General features: G+C 47.0%; 1 protein-coding gene across 1 annotated transcript in view; it reads right to left on the reverse strand.

Annotated features, from left to right (window-relative positions):
- Nucleotides 1–4,125: 4,125 nt before the first annotated feature.
- Nucleotides 4,126–13,549, reverse strand: part of MMP21 (matrix metallopeptidase 21) — a 30,519-nt gene continuing 21,095 nt past the window's right edge. The window contains exons 5-7 of the mRNA XM_073681342.1: nucleotides 8,741–8,998; nucleotides 7,548–7,720; nucleotides 4,126–4,877 (exon numbers count right to left, since the gene is read on the reverse strand). Of these exons, the coding sequence (XP_073537443.1) occupies nucleotides 4,578–4,877; nucleotides 7,548–7,720; nucleotides 8,741–8,998 (731 nt within the window). The 3' untranslated portion in view covers nucleotides 4,126–4,577. The remainder of the gene's footprint in view (nucleotides 4,878–7,547; nucleotides 7,721–8,740; nucleotides 8,999–13,549) is intronic.

Genomic DNA, 13,549 nt, shown 5'->3' on the forward strand with positions numbered 1-13,549 from the left:
CCTGCGGTGACGATTGAATATAACCACAGATCCCCCGGAGGAAGACTTTCTACAGGAGATGAGAGGTTTTATCAGGGGCTTACACACAAACTTCTTTTTTCTTTGCAATTAACTTGCTATCAAAAATACTCCGTTCTCAAGGACGGGTAAGGGGGAATATTCAATTTTTATTGATTAATGATCACCTCTGCAGTCTAGCAGCGGTGGCCGGTCTCCTAGGCAAAGAAGTACAGCAATGCTTTTAAGCGCTTTCCAAAAGAGCTTGCTAACATTTCTCTGAAGCCGGCTGGAGCGCACTGTCCGCTCCCGATCTCGACCAGCCTCCATGCTACTTCGCTCCTTCGATGCTGCAGAGCAAAGCTACCTCTGCTTGCAACTTCAGAGATGGTACATGTCACGGGTATACTGTGACAGAGAGGGGCCAGAAGACCACGGTGTTTGGTTTCATGAACGCCTTCACTTGTTTAGGGCATTTCATCATATTAAACAGTGTAGGTTTTTTCCTTGCTAGCGGTGCAAGGGTTAATCTGTTCTGTTGAAAACACCTGCAGCTTTCCTGCTTAGATGATCTCAGCTGTTCAGTGTTGGCCACTCTCCTCTGCTATATATGCTCTCCTCTGGCACTTAAGAGTTGCCAGTGTTAGTTCATACTGCCTGGTTCTAAAGTTCGAGGTGGCATTTGGAGATTAGTTCAGAAGACTTGGCGTTTTTTGTGTCCACATCCTCATTTACTCCTATTTGGTTTCTCCTTCCTTTAACTCCCCGATGTTCCACTCTGTTGTTTTGTGAGTGCATTTTGTATGATTGGTATTTTCATTTATCCCTGTCCGTCCTCCCTTGTTTGTCTGGTTAGTGTAGTCCTTTACACTTCAGCTTCCCACCTCCCTAGGTGGGGGAGGGGTAGATAAGGGTTGATATAGGAGCATTGCAAGGCACGTGACCCTGGCGTCTTCACCATCAGAAGTAATCCGGGTTACAGGGATAGACTAGGGCGCCCCATAGCGCGAGAGATAGGGAAGGAACCCGTTTGTCCTGGGATATCCTGCAAGAGTGCCGTGACAGTACAGTTTGCAACAGCGGTGCAACAATGCTGCTGATCCAAACTGTTATTCCAAAAGAGGTGAGACTACTCCTTTAAATGTCTGTTCACACGGGGCTGATGACCCACATGTGGACAATGATCGTTAGTACGATACATTCTGATCTTCTCTATTATTGGCAGCAGAATGAGTCAACTTGGAATTGGTCAGCTCACTAACTGGATAGTTTCTGACTGTCTGTTTCTGAGCTTCTTCTCTGCTGATTTTTGACCACAGACGACATCAAGCAAAGATTAGCAGAATATCTCGGCTGTGTATAGTACAGCACTGATGAACGTTACCTGCGTATCACTAATGCTCGGCAGCCTGTGGAGCAGCTGATCGCTTACCTCCCATAGAAGCAGACTGTGCTTTTAGCAGCCGTTCCTCCGGATCGCATAAGGGCATTATTCTGAGAAGCTGCCATTTGTAAACCAGAGCATAAACCTCTATATAGCAGCTTGCGTAGCGGCTCCAGCAGCAGTCAGCATTTTTCTTTCTGCATATGGTGCCGGCGTGACATTTCCCTTATTTTAGGGCGGGTAGCTGAATGTATTAATAGGGAACAGTCACGTAGGGTTGTATTATCACTAGGCGGCTCTTAATGTGACGCCGTAAAAATGCAACGAATTCTCTCGCTGCGACCTTGTATTTTCCCAATATCAGCAGGTTCTCAGGAGGATTTTAGAGGTGAGCAGCTCCCGAACATGTGAACGGAGTAATCAGAGAAACATTCAGACCTGTTTAAAGAGGTATTCCAGCATTTATATACCAGTCTTCATTAGAGACCGCTCCAAGAGCAGCGAATCAAGATAATACTGGGAGTATGGAGGCTACTGTGGCATACGCCCGAGAGGTCTGTCTGCCAACAGCTGTTTCTTCAGAAACCAACCAATACACATGGCCTTGATACACATACGCTGCATGTGTTCCTAGTGGGCAGTGCGTGCTTTCTGCGGGCTGTGTGGTGCGTTAGGGCCGCCATTGTCCTGCTGGCCGTGCGGTGCGTTAGTGCTGCCATTGTAGTGCAGGCCATGCTGTGCCTTAGTGCTGCCATTATCCTGTGGGCCATGCTGTGCCTTAGTGCTGCCATTATCCTGTGGGCCATGCTGTGCCTTAGTGCTGCCATTATCCTGTGGGCCGTGCGGTGCCTTAGTGCTGCCATTATCCTGTGGGCCGTGCGGTGCCTTAGTGCTGCCATTATCCTGTGGGCCGTGCGGTGCCTTAGTGCTGCCATTATCCTGTGGGCCGTGCGGTGCCTTAGTGCTGCCATTGTCCTGTGGGCCGTGCGGTGCCTTAGTGCTGCCATTGTCCTGCGGTACCTTAGTGCTGCCATTGTCCTGTGGGGCCGTGCGGTGCCTTAGTGCTGCCATTGTCCTGTGGGGCCGTGCGGTGCCTTAGTGCTGCCATTGTCCTGTGGGGCTGTGCGGTGCCTTAGTGCTGCCATTGTCCTGCGGGCCGTCCGGTGCCTTAGTGCTGCCATTGTCCTGCGGGCCGTCCGGTGCCTTAGTGCTGCCATTGTCCTGCGGGCCGTCCGGTGCCTTAGTGCTGCCATTGTCCTGTGGGGCCGTGCGGTGCCTTAGTGCTGCCATTGTCCTGTGGGCCTTGCGGTGCCTTAGTACTGCCATTGTCCTTCTGGCCATCCAGTGCCTTAGTGCTGCCATTGTAGTGCAGACCATGCAGTGCCTTAGTGCCGCCATTGTCCTATGGGCCGTGCGGTGCCTTAGTGCCGCCATTGTCCTGCGGGCCGTGCGGTGCCTTAGTGCCGCCATTGTCCTGCGGGCCGTGCGGTGCCTTAGTGCTGCCATTGTCCTGCGGGCCGTGCGGTGCCTTAGTGCTGCCATTGTCCTGCGGGCCGTGCGGTACCTTAGTGCTGCCATTGTCCCGCGGGCCGTGCGGTACCTTAGTGCTGCCATTGTCCCGCGGGCCGTGCGGTGCCTTAGTGCTGCCATTGTCCCGCGTGGCGAGTGCGGCCCGTGGGCCGTGTGGTGCCTCGGTATGGCCCTTGTCACCCAGGCCGTGTGGTGCCTTATTGCGGCCTTTGTCCCGTGGGCCGTGTGGTGCCTTAGTGTAGCGAGTGCTGCCCGTGGGCCGTATGGTGCCTTATTGCGGCGCTTCTCCCGTGGGCCGTGTGGTGCCTCGGTGCGGCTTGTGTCTCCCAGGCCATGTGGTGCCTTATTGCGGCACTTCTCCCGTGGGCCGTGTCGTGCCTCGGTGCGGCTTGTGTCTCCCAGGCCGTGTGGTGCCTTATTGCGGCGTTTGTCCCGTGGGCCGTGTGGTGCCTTATTGCGGCGTTTGTCCCGTGGGCCGTGTGGTGCCTTATTGCGGCGTTTGTCCCGTGGGCCGTGTGGTGCCTCGGTGCGGCCTTTGTCCCGTGGGCCGTGTGGTGCCTCGGTGCGGCCTGTGTCTCCCAGGCCTTGTAGTGCCTTATTGTGGCGCTTCTCCCTTGGGCCGTGCGGTGCCTCGGTGCGGCCTGTTTCCCAGGCCGTGTGGTGCCTTATTGTGGCGTTTGTCCCGTGGGCCGTGTGGTGCCTTATTGTGGCGCTTCTCCCTTGGGCCGTGCGGTGCCTCGGTGCGGCCCGTGTCTCCCAGGCCTTGTAGTGCCTTATTGCGGCGTTTGTCCCGTGGGCCGTGTGGTGCCTTATTGCGGCGTTTGTCCCGTGGGCCGTGTGGTGCCTTATTGTGGCGCTTCTCCCTTGGGCCGTGCGGTACCTTAGTGCTGCCATTGTCCCGCGGGCCGTGCGGTACCTTAGTGCTGCCATTGTCCCGCGGGCCGTGCGGTGCCTTAGTGCTGCTATTGTCCCGCGTGGCGAGTGCGGCCCGTGGGCCGTGTGGTGCCTCGGTATGGCCCGTGTCTCCCAGGCCTTGTAGTGCCTTATTGCGGCGTTTGTCCCGTGGGCCGTGCGGTGCCCTAGTGCGGCGCGTGGGCCGTGTAATATGCCCACTATATGGGAGCATAATTTGAACTCCGTCTTGCACTACAATGGGGGGAACATGGCGTGTGGCCACACAGAAAACATGACAGGGATCACATATATTCGGTTACTTTATTAATAAATATAACATTAGATTATAACATTTAGGTAGAAAATAAATAGATTTTAACATTGTAACATGAACAAAAAGCAAAACCATGGAAGATTTTTTTTGTCTTACAAAAGGAATAACGTAACGGCCATAGGGACCTGCTGTGTCTGTACAAGCTAGAGAAGACTTTCTTCCCTATTGTCATATAACCTGTATCCAAAGCACAAACGTAATATATATGCCGTGAACTCGCCACCAAATACAGAAAACCCCATACAGGGGCCATTTCTGAAAGCTTGCACTCATTTTGGTTCATTCTGTCATTTTAAACCTTGTCTGCCATATTGTGTGTAAAGCACATAAGTAGTTAAAAAATTGGTGGGACATTTTAGGCACTTTTTTTGGGGGGGGGCTACCAAGGTCTAGGAGCAAGCATGAGTTATTTCCCTTCTATCCAGGTATTTATAAGGGTCACAATCTTAATAAGGATGAGTGCACATTACATATATCAAACCACTGCTCGGAGATCACTTGCTGAGGAAACAACCCATTGAGGGGCAGAGAAGGATTTGTCCGCCTGTCTTGGTCACTGACTACTCTCCAGAAATGCTTCCCTTTGAATAGGAACAGGCAGGCGTTACTGTAGGAGTAATATGCGGCGTCCACATTAGTCCGGGGATGGTTGTTTCGAACGATTGCAGGAAAAATGTCCTCAATTTTCTTTGGAAAGGTTGGAACCACAAGGTTTTTGTTTACATCAAAGGCAAAAACCTGTAAAATAAAAATTTATTATTCATACAAATTCTAGTTAAATTCAATCCACTCAGCAAGGGGTTAAGTGTTCAGAATTTCCCCCAAAATCAAAAATGAAATACTATGGACACTTTTTTACATATATCAGTTACCTTTAAAAAATTGCCACAATATTTCAGTCTGCTGTCTTCATTCCTTCATTATTATTTTTTTTTTCTAGACCATCGGACATGCAGTTTACTACCTCCTTTTTTCAGACTTTTTTTTTTTTTTTTTTCTTCTGGGTCTCTGCTAGTAACATAGGTTGGATGTGAGGACTGAGTGTCCCGGATACAGTTGGGCCTTCCTCCCTAGCTACAGCCTGTTTTCCATGAGACTGTAGATACTTTCCTCCCTCTCCATACTGTGCACTGCAGATCACACCATGGAGAGGGAAGAAAGTATCTACGGTCTCAGGGGAAAATGACTCTTCCTAAACCATCATTCAAATATTAGTTTTCACATGCATGTTCTATCCATGTTTTTCATGGATAAGAATACATGCCCATTATAGTCTGTGTAGCTTTTCACATGTTTGTGTTTTTTAGCAGGCTGAGTGTTCTGCAAAAAAAAAAATAAAAAGTATACATATTTTCGATTCAAGTCAAAATTACCCATACAAATTTATGGATCCTTGAAAATTGTGGAAAGCACACGGATGGCATTCATTTTCTGTTCATTTTTAACAATGGGCAGGAGAAGCTTTGCAAATTATTGTTGTTGTTTTTTTTTACATGCTCAAAAATGACCCATGAAATTCTGATGCTAAAACTGTGCACGCCTCCGATGCTGGCGCCGTTCCAGCAAAATCTGTGCAGGGGCTCGTGTAGCATAGTGTCACGCAAGCCCTGCTGTCAATCGGCAGCCACTTCATTCTCACTTGCTTTGGTTGTAACTGACATCCGGCGAACATCAGAGAGCTGCGGCAGTTCTCACTTCTTCTGGATGTCCGTTTCGTCTTATGAAACTAGAAGTGAAGCTGCCGCTCTGTAGTGGAAAACCCCTTTAAGGAAACAAATGACGAATAGAAAAAAAAAATGCTATGAGGCTGTTGAGTTTTGGGCAGGAGACTCTCGGCCAGTTTGGGACATTGCGTTCTGCCCTCAGAATGTGAATATCTGAAACAGCCTAACTCTTTCCAATAAGTTGTTACCAGCTTGGCATCCTAAACTACGGAATTAAAAATCCCTCGGTTTTTGAGAACTTGTGAAAAAAAAGACTTCCCTTTTTGTGCCACACTTGACAGAAGTTTGGCCGATGGGTACGGTTTACCGGGAGGAGACTCGATCAACAGCTTTTAGACTGATTTATTTTGGCATTATACATATCTACACATAGCAGCAAAAATGTTATTTTCTAACTTTACGACACCGCAAAATGCACCAAACTTAAAAGGAAGCTGCACCTTTAATAAATTCTAATCTCTGTTTGCACGAGTCTCCATTGCTATCATATGTGCCACTCAAGGACTTGTGAAGTGCAACCTTTGGTTACATCTCTTCTAGGTTCCTAAAAACTCCTCACTTTGAGAACAAAACAATATAGCTAAATGTCAGAACCCAAGTACCTGGCACAGCCTTGCCCGCTGTACACTCCAGGCAGCGTTAGATACCCATAATTAGTATATTGGATGCATATTGCAAAGTGCACATCCTCAAGACAGGAGCTGGTGTAGTGCCAAGTCTTAATGACTGTGTGTAAGGAGAAGATCTGCCAGGATGTCACCCAGCACCAATTTTCATCAGGCACACAAAAGTATGCTCATTGAATCAGCTGATTAACTAAAATCCTATTCCACACTCCTATCTTCAGAATGTGGCCCTTTTAGGGTGTTTTTAAAGAGGGCCTGTCACTTGCCATTAATATATATATTGTTACCCAGTGTAAATGCCGCTGTTCTCTCGAATCCGACGTTGTTTTTCTTTTGTTCCTGCGCCTCTCCATTCTTGAGATATGACCCCTTCTTCCTTGTATGTAAACTCCTGCTTGTTAGCTAAGTGGGCGTGGCCCTGAACTCTTCTTTGAGCTTCTTCTTGAGGACAACGCCCAGTTCACAAAAAAAGTGATTTACATACAGATTAGAGGCAGCGATATCTCAGGAACAAAGAGGCGCAAGAACAAAAGAAAAATTGCACCAGATTCAGGAGAACGGCGGCATTTATGCCAGGTTAAAAAAATTACATATTGATAACAAATAACAGGTCCCCTTTAAAGGACTGATTAGGTTCATATTTTCCATCACCTTTGATTATCTCCTCCCTTTGTGTGATCAAAACCATGCTAGTAAAAAGGCATTCCTGTCCATTTTGGGGGCTTTCTCCGGCAGAATGGACTAAGGGTCTAAGCCTAGTGTGGATATAGGGATGGGTTGGGAGAAATAGCCGGCTGAACGAGTATTAAGTTTACAGGTATCATGCGTATGGCCAGCTTTGGAATCGGTAGTTGAAGGGGCCATAGGTTGGGGTTAGTTCTGTAGCAATGAAATGAATGTGGCTGTGCTGCAATACCAGGCAAAGGTGTATCGGAGGAAAAAAATCAGCTACGTTTCCTAAATGACAGCCATGCATATTTAGAGTTAATTATTTTTAGTCTGGAACCTATAAAAATACAATAAGTATATGTCATGAAATGAGAACTGTTTCCTCTCACCTGGGAGTCTTTAAAGAAGTAAATGCTCTGTGTCCTCCTGTCAAAGTAGGCAGTGTTGATTGGACTGGGAATTCCAGGGAAACCTTGAGAAATGAGCCTGGGGTAGGTCTTCCCCTGAGTGTCTTGAGAGAAGGCTTTGTCGTTTTCACTATCGTACCTCCAGTACAGCGTTCCTGTAAATGCAGTGGAGACATTAATTGCACAGAATTCCCCAGAGCAGCGGTGACAGATCCCACGACTCCTCTGTAAGATGGGTCTGACAACAGATCTCTTCTGGTCTGTCTATCGGGGATTCATATCTTAATTCACACCCAGCACTGCTTATCTCTTGACGTTCCTACAGCTGATGATAATGTATCTATAATTATATAAATTATTCCTCAATATAAATCTCTGATCATCGTCCCCGGTGCACATACTACTGCTACAATCCATTAGAAGGAGCAAAAGAATGGATGCCTCAAATTTGGTGCTGGTGGATCCTAAAATGATCCAACGAAGCCCAAACCTTAGTACTTTGAGAACACTGGATCAGGCTGAAGTTTCGTCTTATTTTGGGCATGTCATGGGAAAACAACCACTCATTGGAGAAGTTTGATCGAGTACGGAAGAAGTGGTAGAACCAGCAATGTGGTAGATTGCAAGAAGCTATAAAACCATTATCGAAGAGACTGATGATTTTGGAACATCAACAGGAGTCAAAGCTGGCCTTCTGGATGGAAAATACTAATGCTTAGGATAGCCCATCATTGTGGTACAGATGAAGAATGGGAAAATATAGAGGTGCGCTTACAGGTTTTCCAGGTTTTAGCATTGCTGGTCAATCCTATGAGATCCCCCAGGATTAGCAGTGCAATGGAGTATCTTGATCACTGCGACCCATTCATTGCAGTACCCTGACATGGTGCCATCTGTGCAACTGTGTCTGGCACTAAAGCTCAACCCTGTACGACTGGCGCATGGATAAGAGCCAATTGTTGGAATCACCAGTAATGGGATGAGTAAGGACAAGTCATGCATGTTAAAACACGGAAATGTCCTTTAAAGAAGTTGTCTGCCCTATTGTAACATACTGATGTTTTAGAATTCTCTGAGGCTCCGGACCCCTTTCTATGAACCAGATTAAAGAGCCCCTCGGTAAGAACATCTTCCTTTCTGGACGACTTGGTTGTCGATTCTGTCGATGTCTGTACCTTTAAAGAAGTAGTAGATGTCCTTGGTCCAGGTCCATACATGAACAAAGGCATCGATGTTCTCTACGGGAATTCCTTGCCAACCGGATGAAATAGCAATGGGATCTCCATAGCGCGTCCTGTTATTCCTGTTCTCATACATCCAGTACCAGCCATTCCTGAAGAAGTAAGTGTTGTACCACCCAGAAAGCTTTCCATATTGGTTTCTCTCCTTTCTTACAAAATCAAATACTGCGTCAAAAGGTCCTTCACATGATCCTGTAATGGACAACATGTACAATAAGAAGAAGCCTGCACAACATGTTAAAGGAAATGTTATATATGGACAACCAACCATGGAAATAAGCCGATCACCACAGCTTTGTGCAGCCACGTGGCAACCATGACATTTATACATGTCAACTGAAGTGTGAGCCACTCTTTGCAGTGTCTCTTCGCTCTTATTAATACAATGGCCATAATGAATGAGGCACCCCTAATAGATCCCTGTTGGAAAATGATGAAAAATTGTTTAGTGGCCACTGCCGGTTTATTGCAGATCAATCGGGTGTCGTACCTCCACCAATATAAAAATACTTAGGAAATAATATGATACTGCCAAACAGTAGTGCCCACCTACAATAGTTTCCCTTAAAGGATATCTCCACTTTTAAATAGTTTTGACCAGTCACAGAGACATGTCATGTCACATATTTGAATTGTGGATCCGGGTGATCACAAAAAAAAGAAAACGAAGCCGAGGCGCTTGGCTGAGCGCTGCTCTCTTACGACACTTAGGACAGACTTCTAGACCCCAACTCAACTGCATTTTTTATAAGTCACTTTTCTTATTTGTCTAGTGGTATTCATTGCTGATTTTTGTGCCATATTCTTCAAAAAAAAGGCTTCACGCGGTTTGTGCAAAATTTACAAAGTCAAAATTTTTTTGCTTTCGCTTATTTTGTGACCTTTTAGCGCAAAATGCCACGTTTCGCAAACTCAAAAAATTGTGCAAAAAAAATCTGACTTACATAAAATCACGACATGGGGGGGTGGAATACATTTGCGATAAAGTTGTACAGCTTTTTGAAAAAGTTGCAAATGATTAATCAGGTGATAATATCTGGAAAACCTAAACCTCACTCACAAGGGCAAACATTAAAAAAAATAAACATCTAAAAAAAATGTGTTAAATTACGCAAATGAAAGAAATGAATATGGGCTCAAGCAAAAAAAACAGGCGCAGAACTAGACAGAAAAAGGTGGAAGAGCAATCATGAATCAACCCCATAGACTTTCTTTTGAGTCTGTTTTCTGTCTCGGAGGAGAGCGCAGCTCATCTTGGCACTTCGCCTTTGTTTTACCGATTGGTAGTGTCTTGGCACCCAACTCCTCCGATCAAACTTCGGACATGTCTCTAACTTATGGTTCTCCTGTACTTCAGGTTCTCCTGTACTAAACTTCTGACGCCCCTTTACTAGCTTTCTAGAAAGCTTTCAATATGTGCCCACATATCACCACCATAGGTGGGCATACCATAGAGAAATGACTGTATATACATATCAAGTGCCATATGTAGATCATGGACGATCTGTCCAATGGGCAGGCCCAGACTGTCATGGCCATCTCCTGCCATCTTGATGTTACAGCCCCTTTCTCAGCATACATTTATAAACCTTGGGCTACGGAAAATAGCCAAAAGGCATGGGGTTTAGATGAATGGCGATAGCGCAAGCCATAGAGCAGGAACAGCCACATAAAAAAGGGTTGTGATATCTGGCTGGCAGAATGGCCTGGGTCAGCCCATTGGACCACTCAATGATCTACAGATCGCTTCAGACATGGATAAAGTCAATTTTTCTACACTGTCTCGCAGCGGTAGTGATACGAGGCCACATTTGGACACCTGTTTAAAGGGCTACCGAAGAGGTGGTCAGCAGTGCAGAGAAAGCAGATAACCGGTTCCCTTTAAATCAGAAGCAGAGGCCAAGTAGAGATGAAAATGATTTCTACCCGGGAAGCGCTTGCCCTTTAAATGAGATTTCTTTGTAGAAGTAAATTGCCGTCACGTCGGCGCTGCCTCATCCCATGCGCCATGTTATTCTCCAGTGAATTACCGCCCTCCAGCAGCCTCCATATCTCCGCATTTACATCATTATTACTTACCTGCAGCCAGGGATATTACCTTGCAGCTTTTATTGGCATTTTCATGCAGTTTTTATTAGCTTCTTATATTTTTATTTGTATGCATGATACTTTGATTAAGGTTACTCTCCCGGAGATTATTTCTCTTTTGTTATTATGTGTATTCAACAGATTTTTAAGGGAAAATGAATCTGGCTGAATTTTTATATGGGAAGAAATTACCTTTGCGCCATTCTGGCGGTTTCTTCCACATTTACTTCCCCCAGACTTAGATCAGAAGTGGCACCGTTGCTTTATATTCATATACACACAGATTTCTATTCACTTGTTTTGCAATTTTTCTGTGTTTATTTTATAACATGTATTTTTTATGGGACAAATCAAGAGTGATCTTCCTGTATAGGTGCGGTAATATAAAAATACGGTGCACAGCTCCTGCGCCGGTGCAGCAGAGGAGAGGACCTGCATCTCTCCTGATAGATCAGTGTTGGTAAATATTACAATAAGAACCCTGGAACACCTTCTAGTAGAACTTTCTATTGTTATTCCTCCAGAAAGTTTTCTGAATAAATAGGTGATAACTTACTAATCTGTGGGTGGGGGGGGTCCAACTTCTAGGACCCACACTGATCAGCAGAACAGGTGACATTTTTGTTTCTACTGGGCAATCCCTTTAATGGAGTGCGGGTCACATATGTGCATTACTGAGGGTCCGAGTGGTCAAATCTCCTGTGTAGAACAAAGAATTTGTATCCCAGTTAGAATGGAGCGGTAGTCCGTAGAGTCCAAAATATTAAGACAGTCATTTTTTTTTTTTTTTTTTGAGAAAAATGATCCAATATGACATGTCTGTGAGAGGTAAAATAATGTGAATCTCTAGGATTAGCAGATAATTTGAAGGTGAAATTAGTCTGGTGTTTTCAATCAATGGGATGACAATCAGGTGTGAGTGGGCGACCTGTTTTATTTAAAGAAGAAGGGTCTATCAAAGTCTGGTCACTACACCACGTTGGTAGAAGTATATCTTGACATGAACAGAGGAGATTTTTGAAGATGTTAGAAGAAGTGTTGTTGATATTCATCAAGCTGGAAAAGGGGTACAAAACCATTTTCTGAAATATGGAAAATTCGGAAGGGCTCTCAAGCCCCATGGTAGATATTCCTGCTGCCAGGGGCATAACGACCGTGGTCACAGAGGTCGCGACTGGGCCCATGTGGGTGGGTGCCTGCGTATGCCAGCAGAAGCTTCAACTGGATGTGCATCCACGGACGTCGGGTCCTCGCGCGGCAATACATGCTGCTGGCCAATCAGATTCCAGCAGCTGCTGTTGGTGTGCACATGACTGGAGGCGTTTGGCAGTGACGTCATGTCTTCCTGTCGCTTGCATGCTCCACTCCACTGCGAGCTTCAGAAGAGGACGCCGTGCGGCGGGGGAGCGAAGGCAAGGTGAGTATAATGATTTATTTTTCTATGCATTAAAGAATAGCGGCAGAACGGGATACATTTACCAGGATGTAGCTCAGGATGAGAGACGTATTACCAGGATGGGGCCCAGGATAAGGGACGCATTACCAGGATGGGGCCGAGGTTAAGGGGATGTATTACCAGGATGGGGTCCAGGATAAGGGACGCATTACCAGGATGGGGCCGAGGTTAAGGTGACGCATTACCAGGATGGGGTCCAGGATAAGGGACGCATTACCAGGATGGGGCCCAGGATAAGGGACGTATTACCAGGATGGGGCCGAGTTTAAGGGGATGTATTACCAGGATGGGGTCCAGGATAAGGGAGGCATTACCAGGATGGGGCCCAGGATAAGGGACGTATTACCAGGATGGGGCCCAGGATAAGGGATGCATTACCAGGATGGGGCTGAGGTTAAGGGGACGCATTACCAGGATAAGGGACGCGTTACCAGGATGGGGTCCAGGATAAGGGATGCGTTACCAGGATGGGGTCCAGGATAAGGGACGCATTACCAGGATGGGATCCAGGATAAGGAACATATTACCAGGATGGGGCCCAGGATAAGGGACACATTACCAGGATGGGGCCGAGGTTAAGGGGACGCATCACCAAGATGGTGCCCAGGTTAAGGGGACGCATTACCAGGATGGGGCCCAGGATAAGGGACGCATTACCAGGATGGGGCCGAGGTTAAGGGGACGCATTACCAAGATGGTGCCCAGGTTAAGGGGATGCATTACCAGGATGGGGCCCAGGATAAGGGACGCATTACCAGGATGGGGCCCAGGATAAGGGACGCATTACCAGGATGGAGCCCAGGATAAGGGACGCATTACCAGGATGGGTCCCAGGATAAGGGACGCATTACCAGGATGGGGCCCAGGATAAGGGACGCATTACCAGGATGGGGCCCAGGATAAGGGACGCATTACCAGGATGGGATCCAGGATAAGGAACGTATTACCAGGATGGGGCCCAGGATAAGGGACGCATTACCAGGATGGGGCCCAGGTTAAGGGGACGCATTACCAGGATGGGGCCCAGGATAAGGGTCTCATTACCAGGATGGGGCCGAGGTTAAGGGGACGCATTACCAAGATGGTGCCCAGGTTAAGGGGATGCATTACCAGGATGGGGCCCAGGATAAGGGACGCATTACCAGGATGGGGCCCAGGATAAGGGACGCATTACCAGGATGGGTCCCAGGATAAGGGAC

The sequence above is a fragment of the Phyllobates terribilis genome, unplaced genomic scaffold, assembly GCF_046119375.1.
Source record: "Phyllobates terribilis strain yellow unplaced genomic scaffold, ASM4611937v1 Scaffold_5__5_contigs__length_657084704, whole genome shotgun sequence".
Classification (NCBI taxonomy): domain Eukaryota; kingdom Metazoa; phylum Chordata; class Amphibia; order Anura; family Dendrobatidae; genus Phyllobates; species Phyllobates terribilis.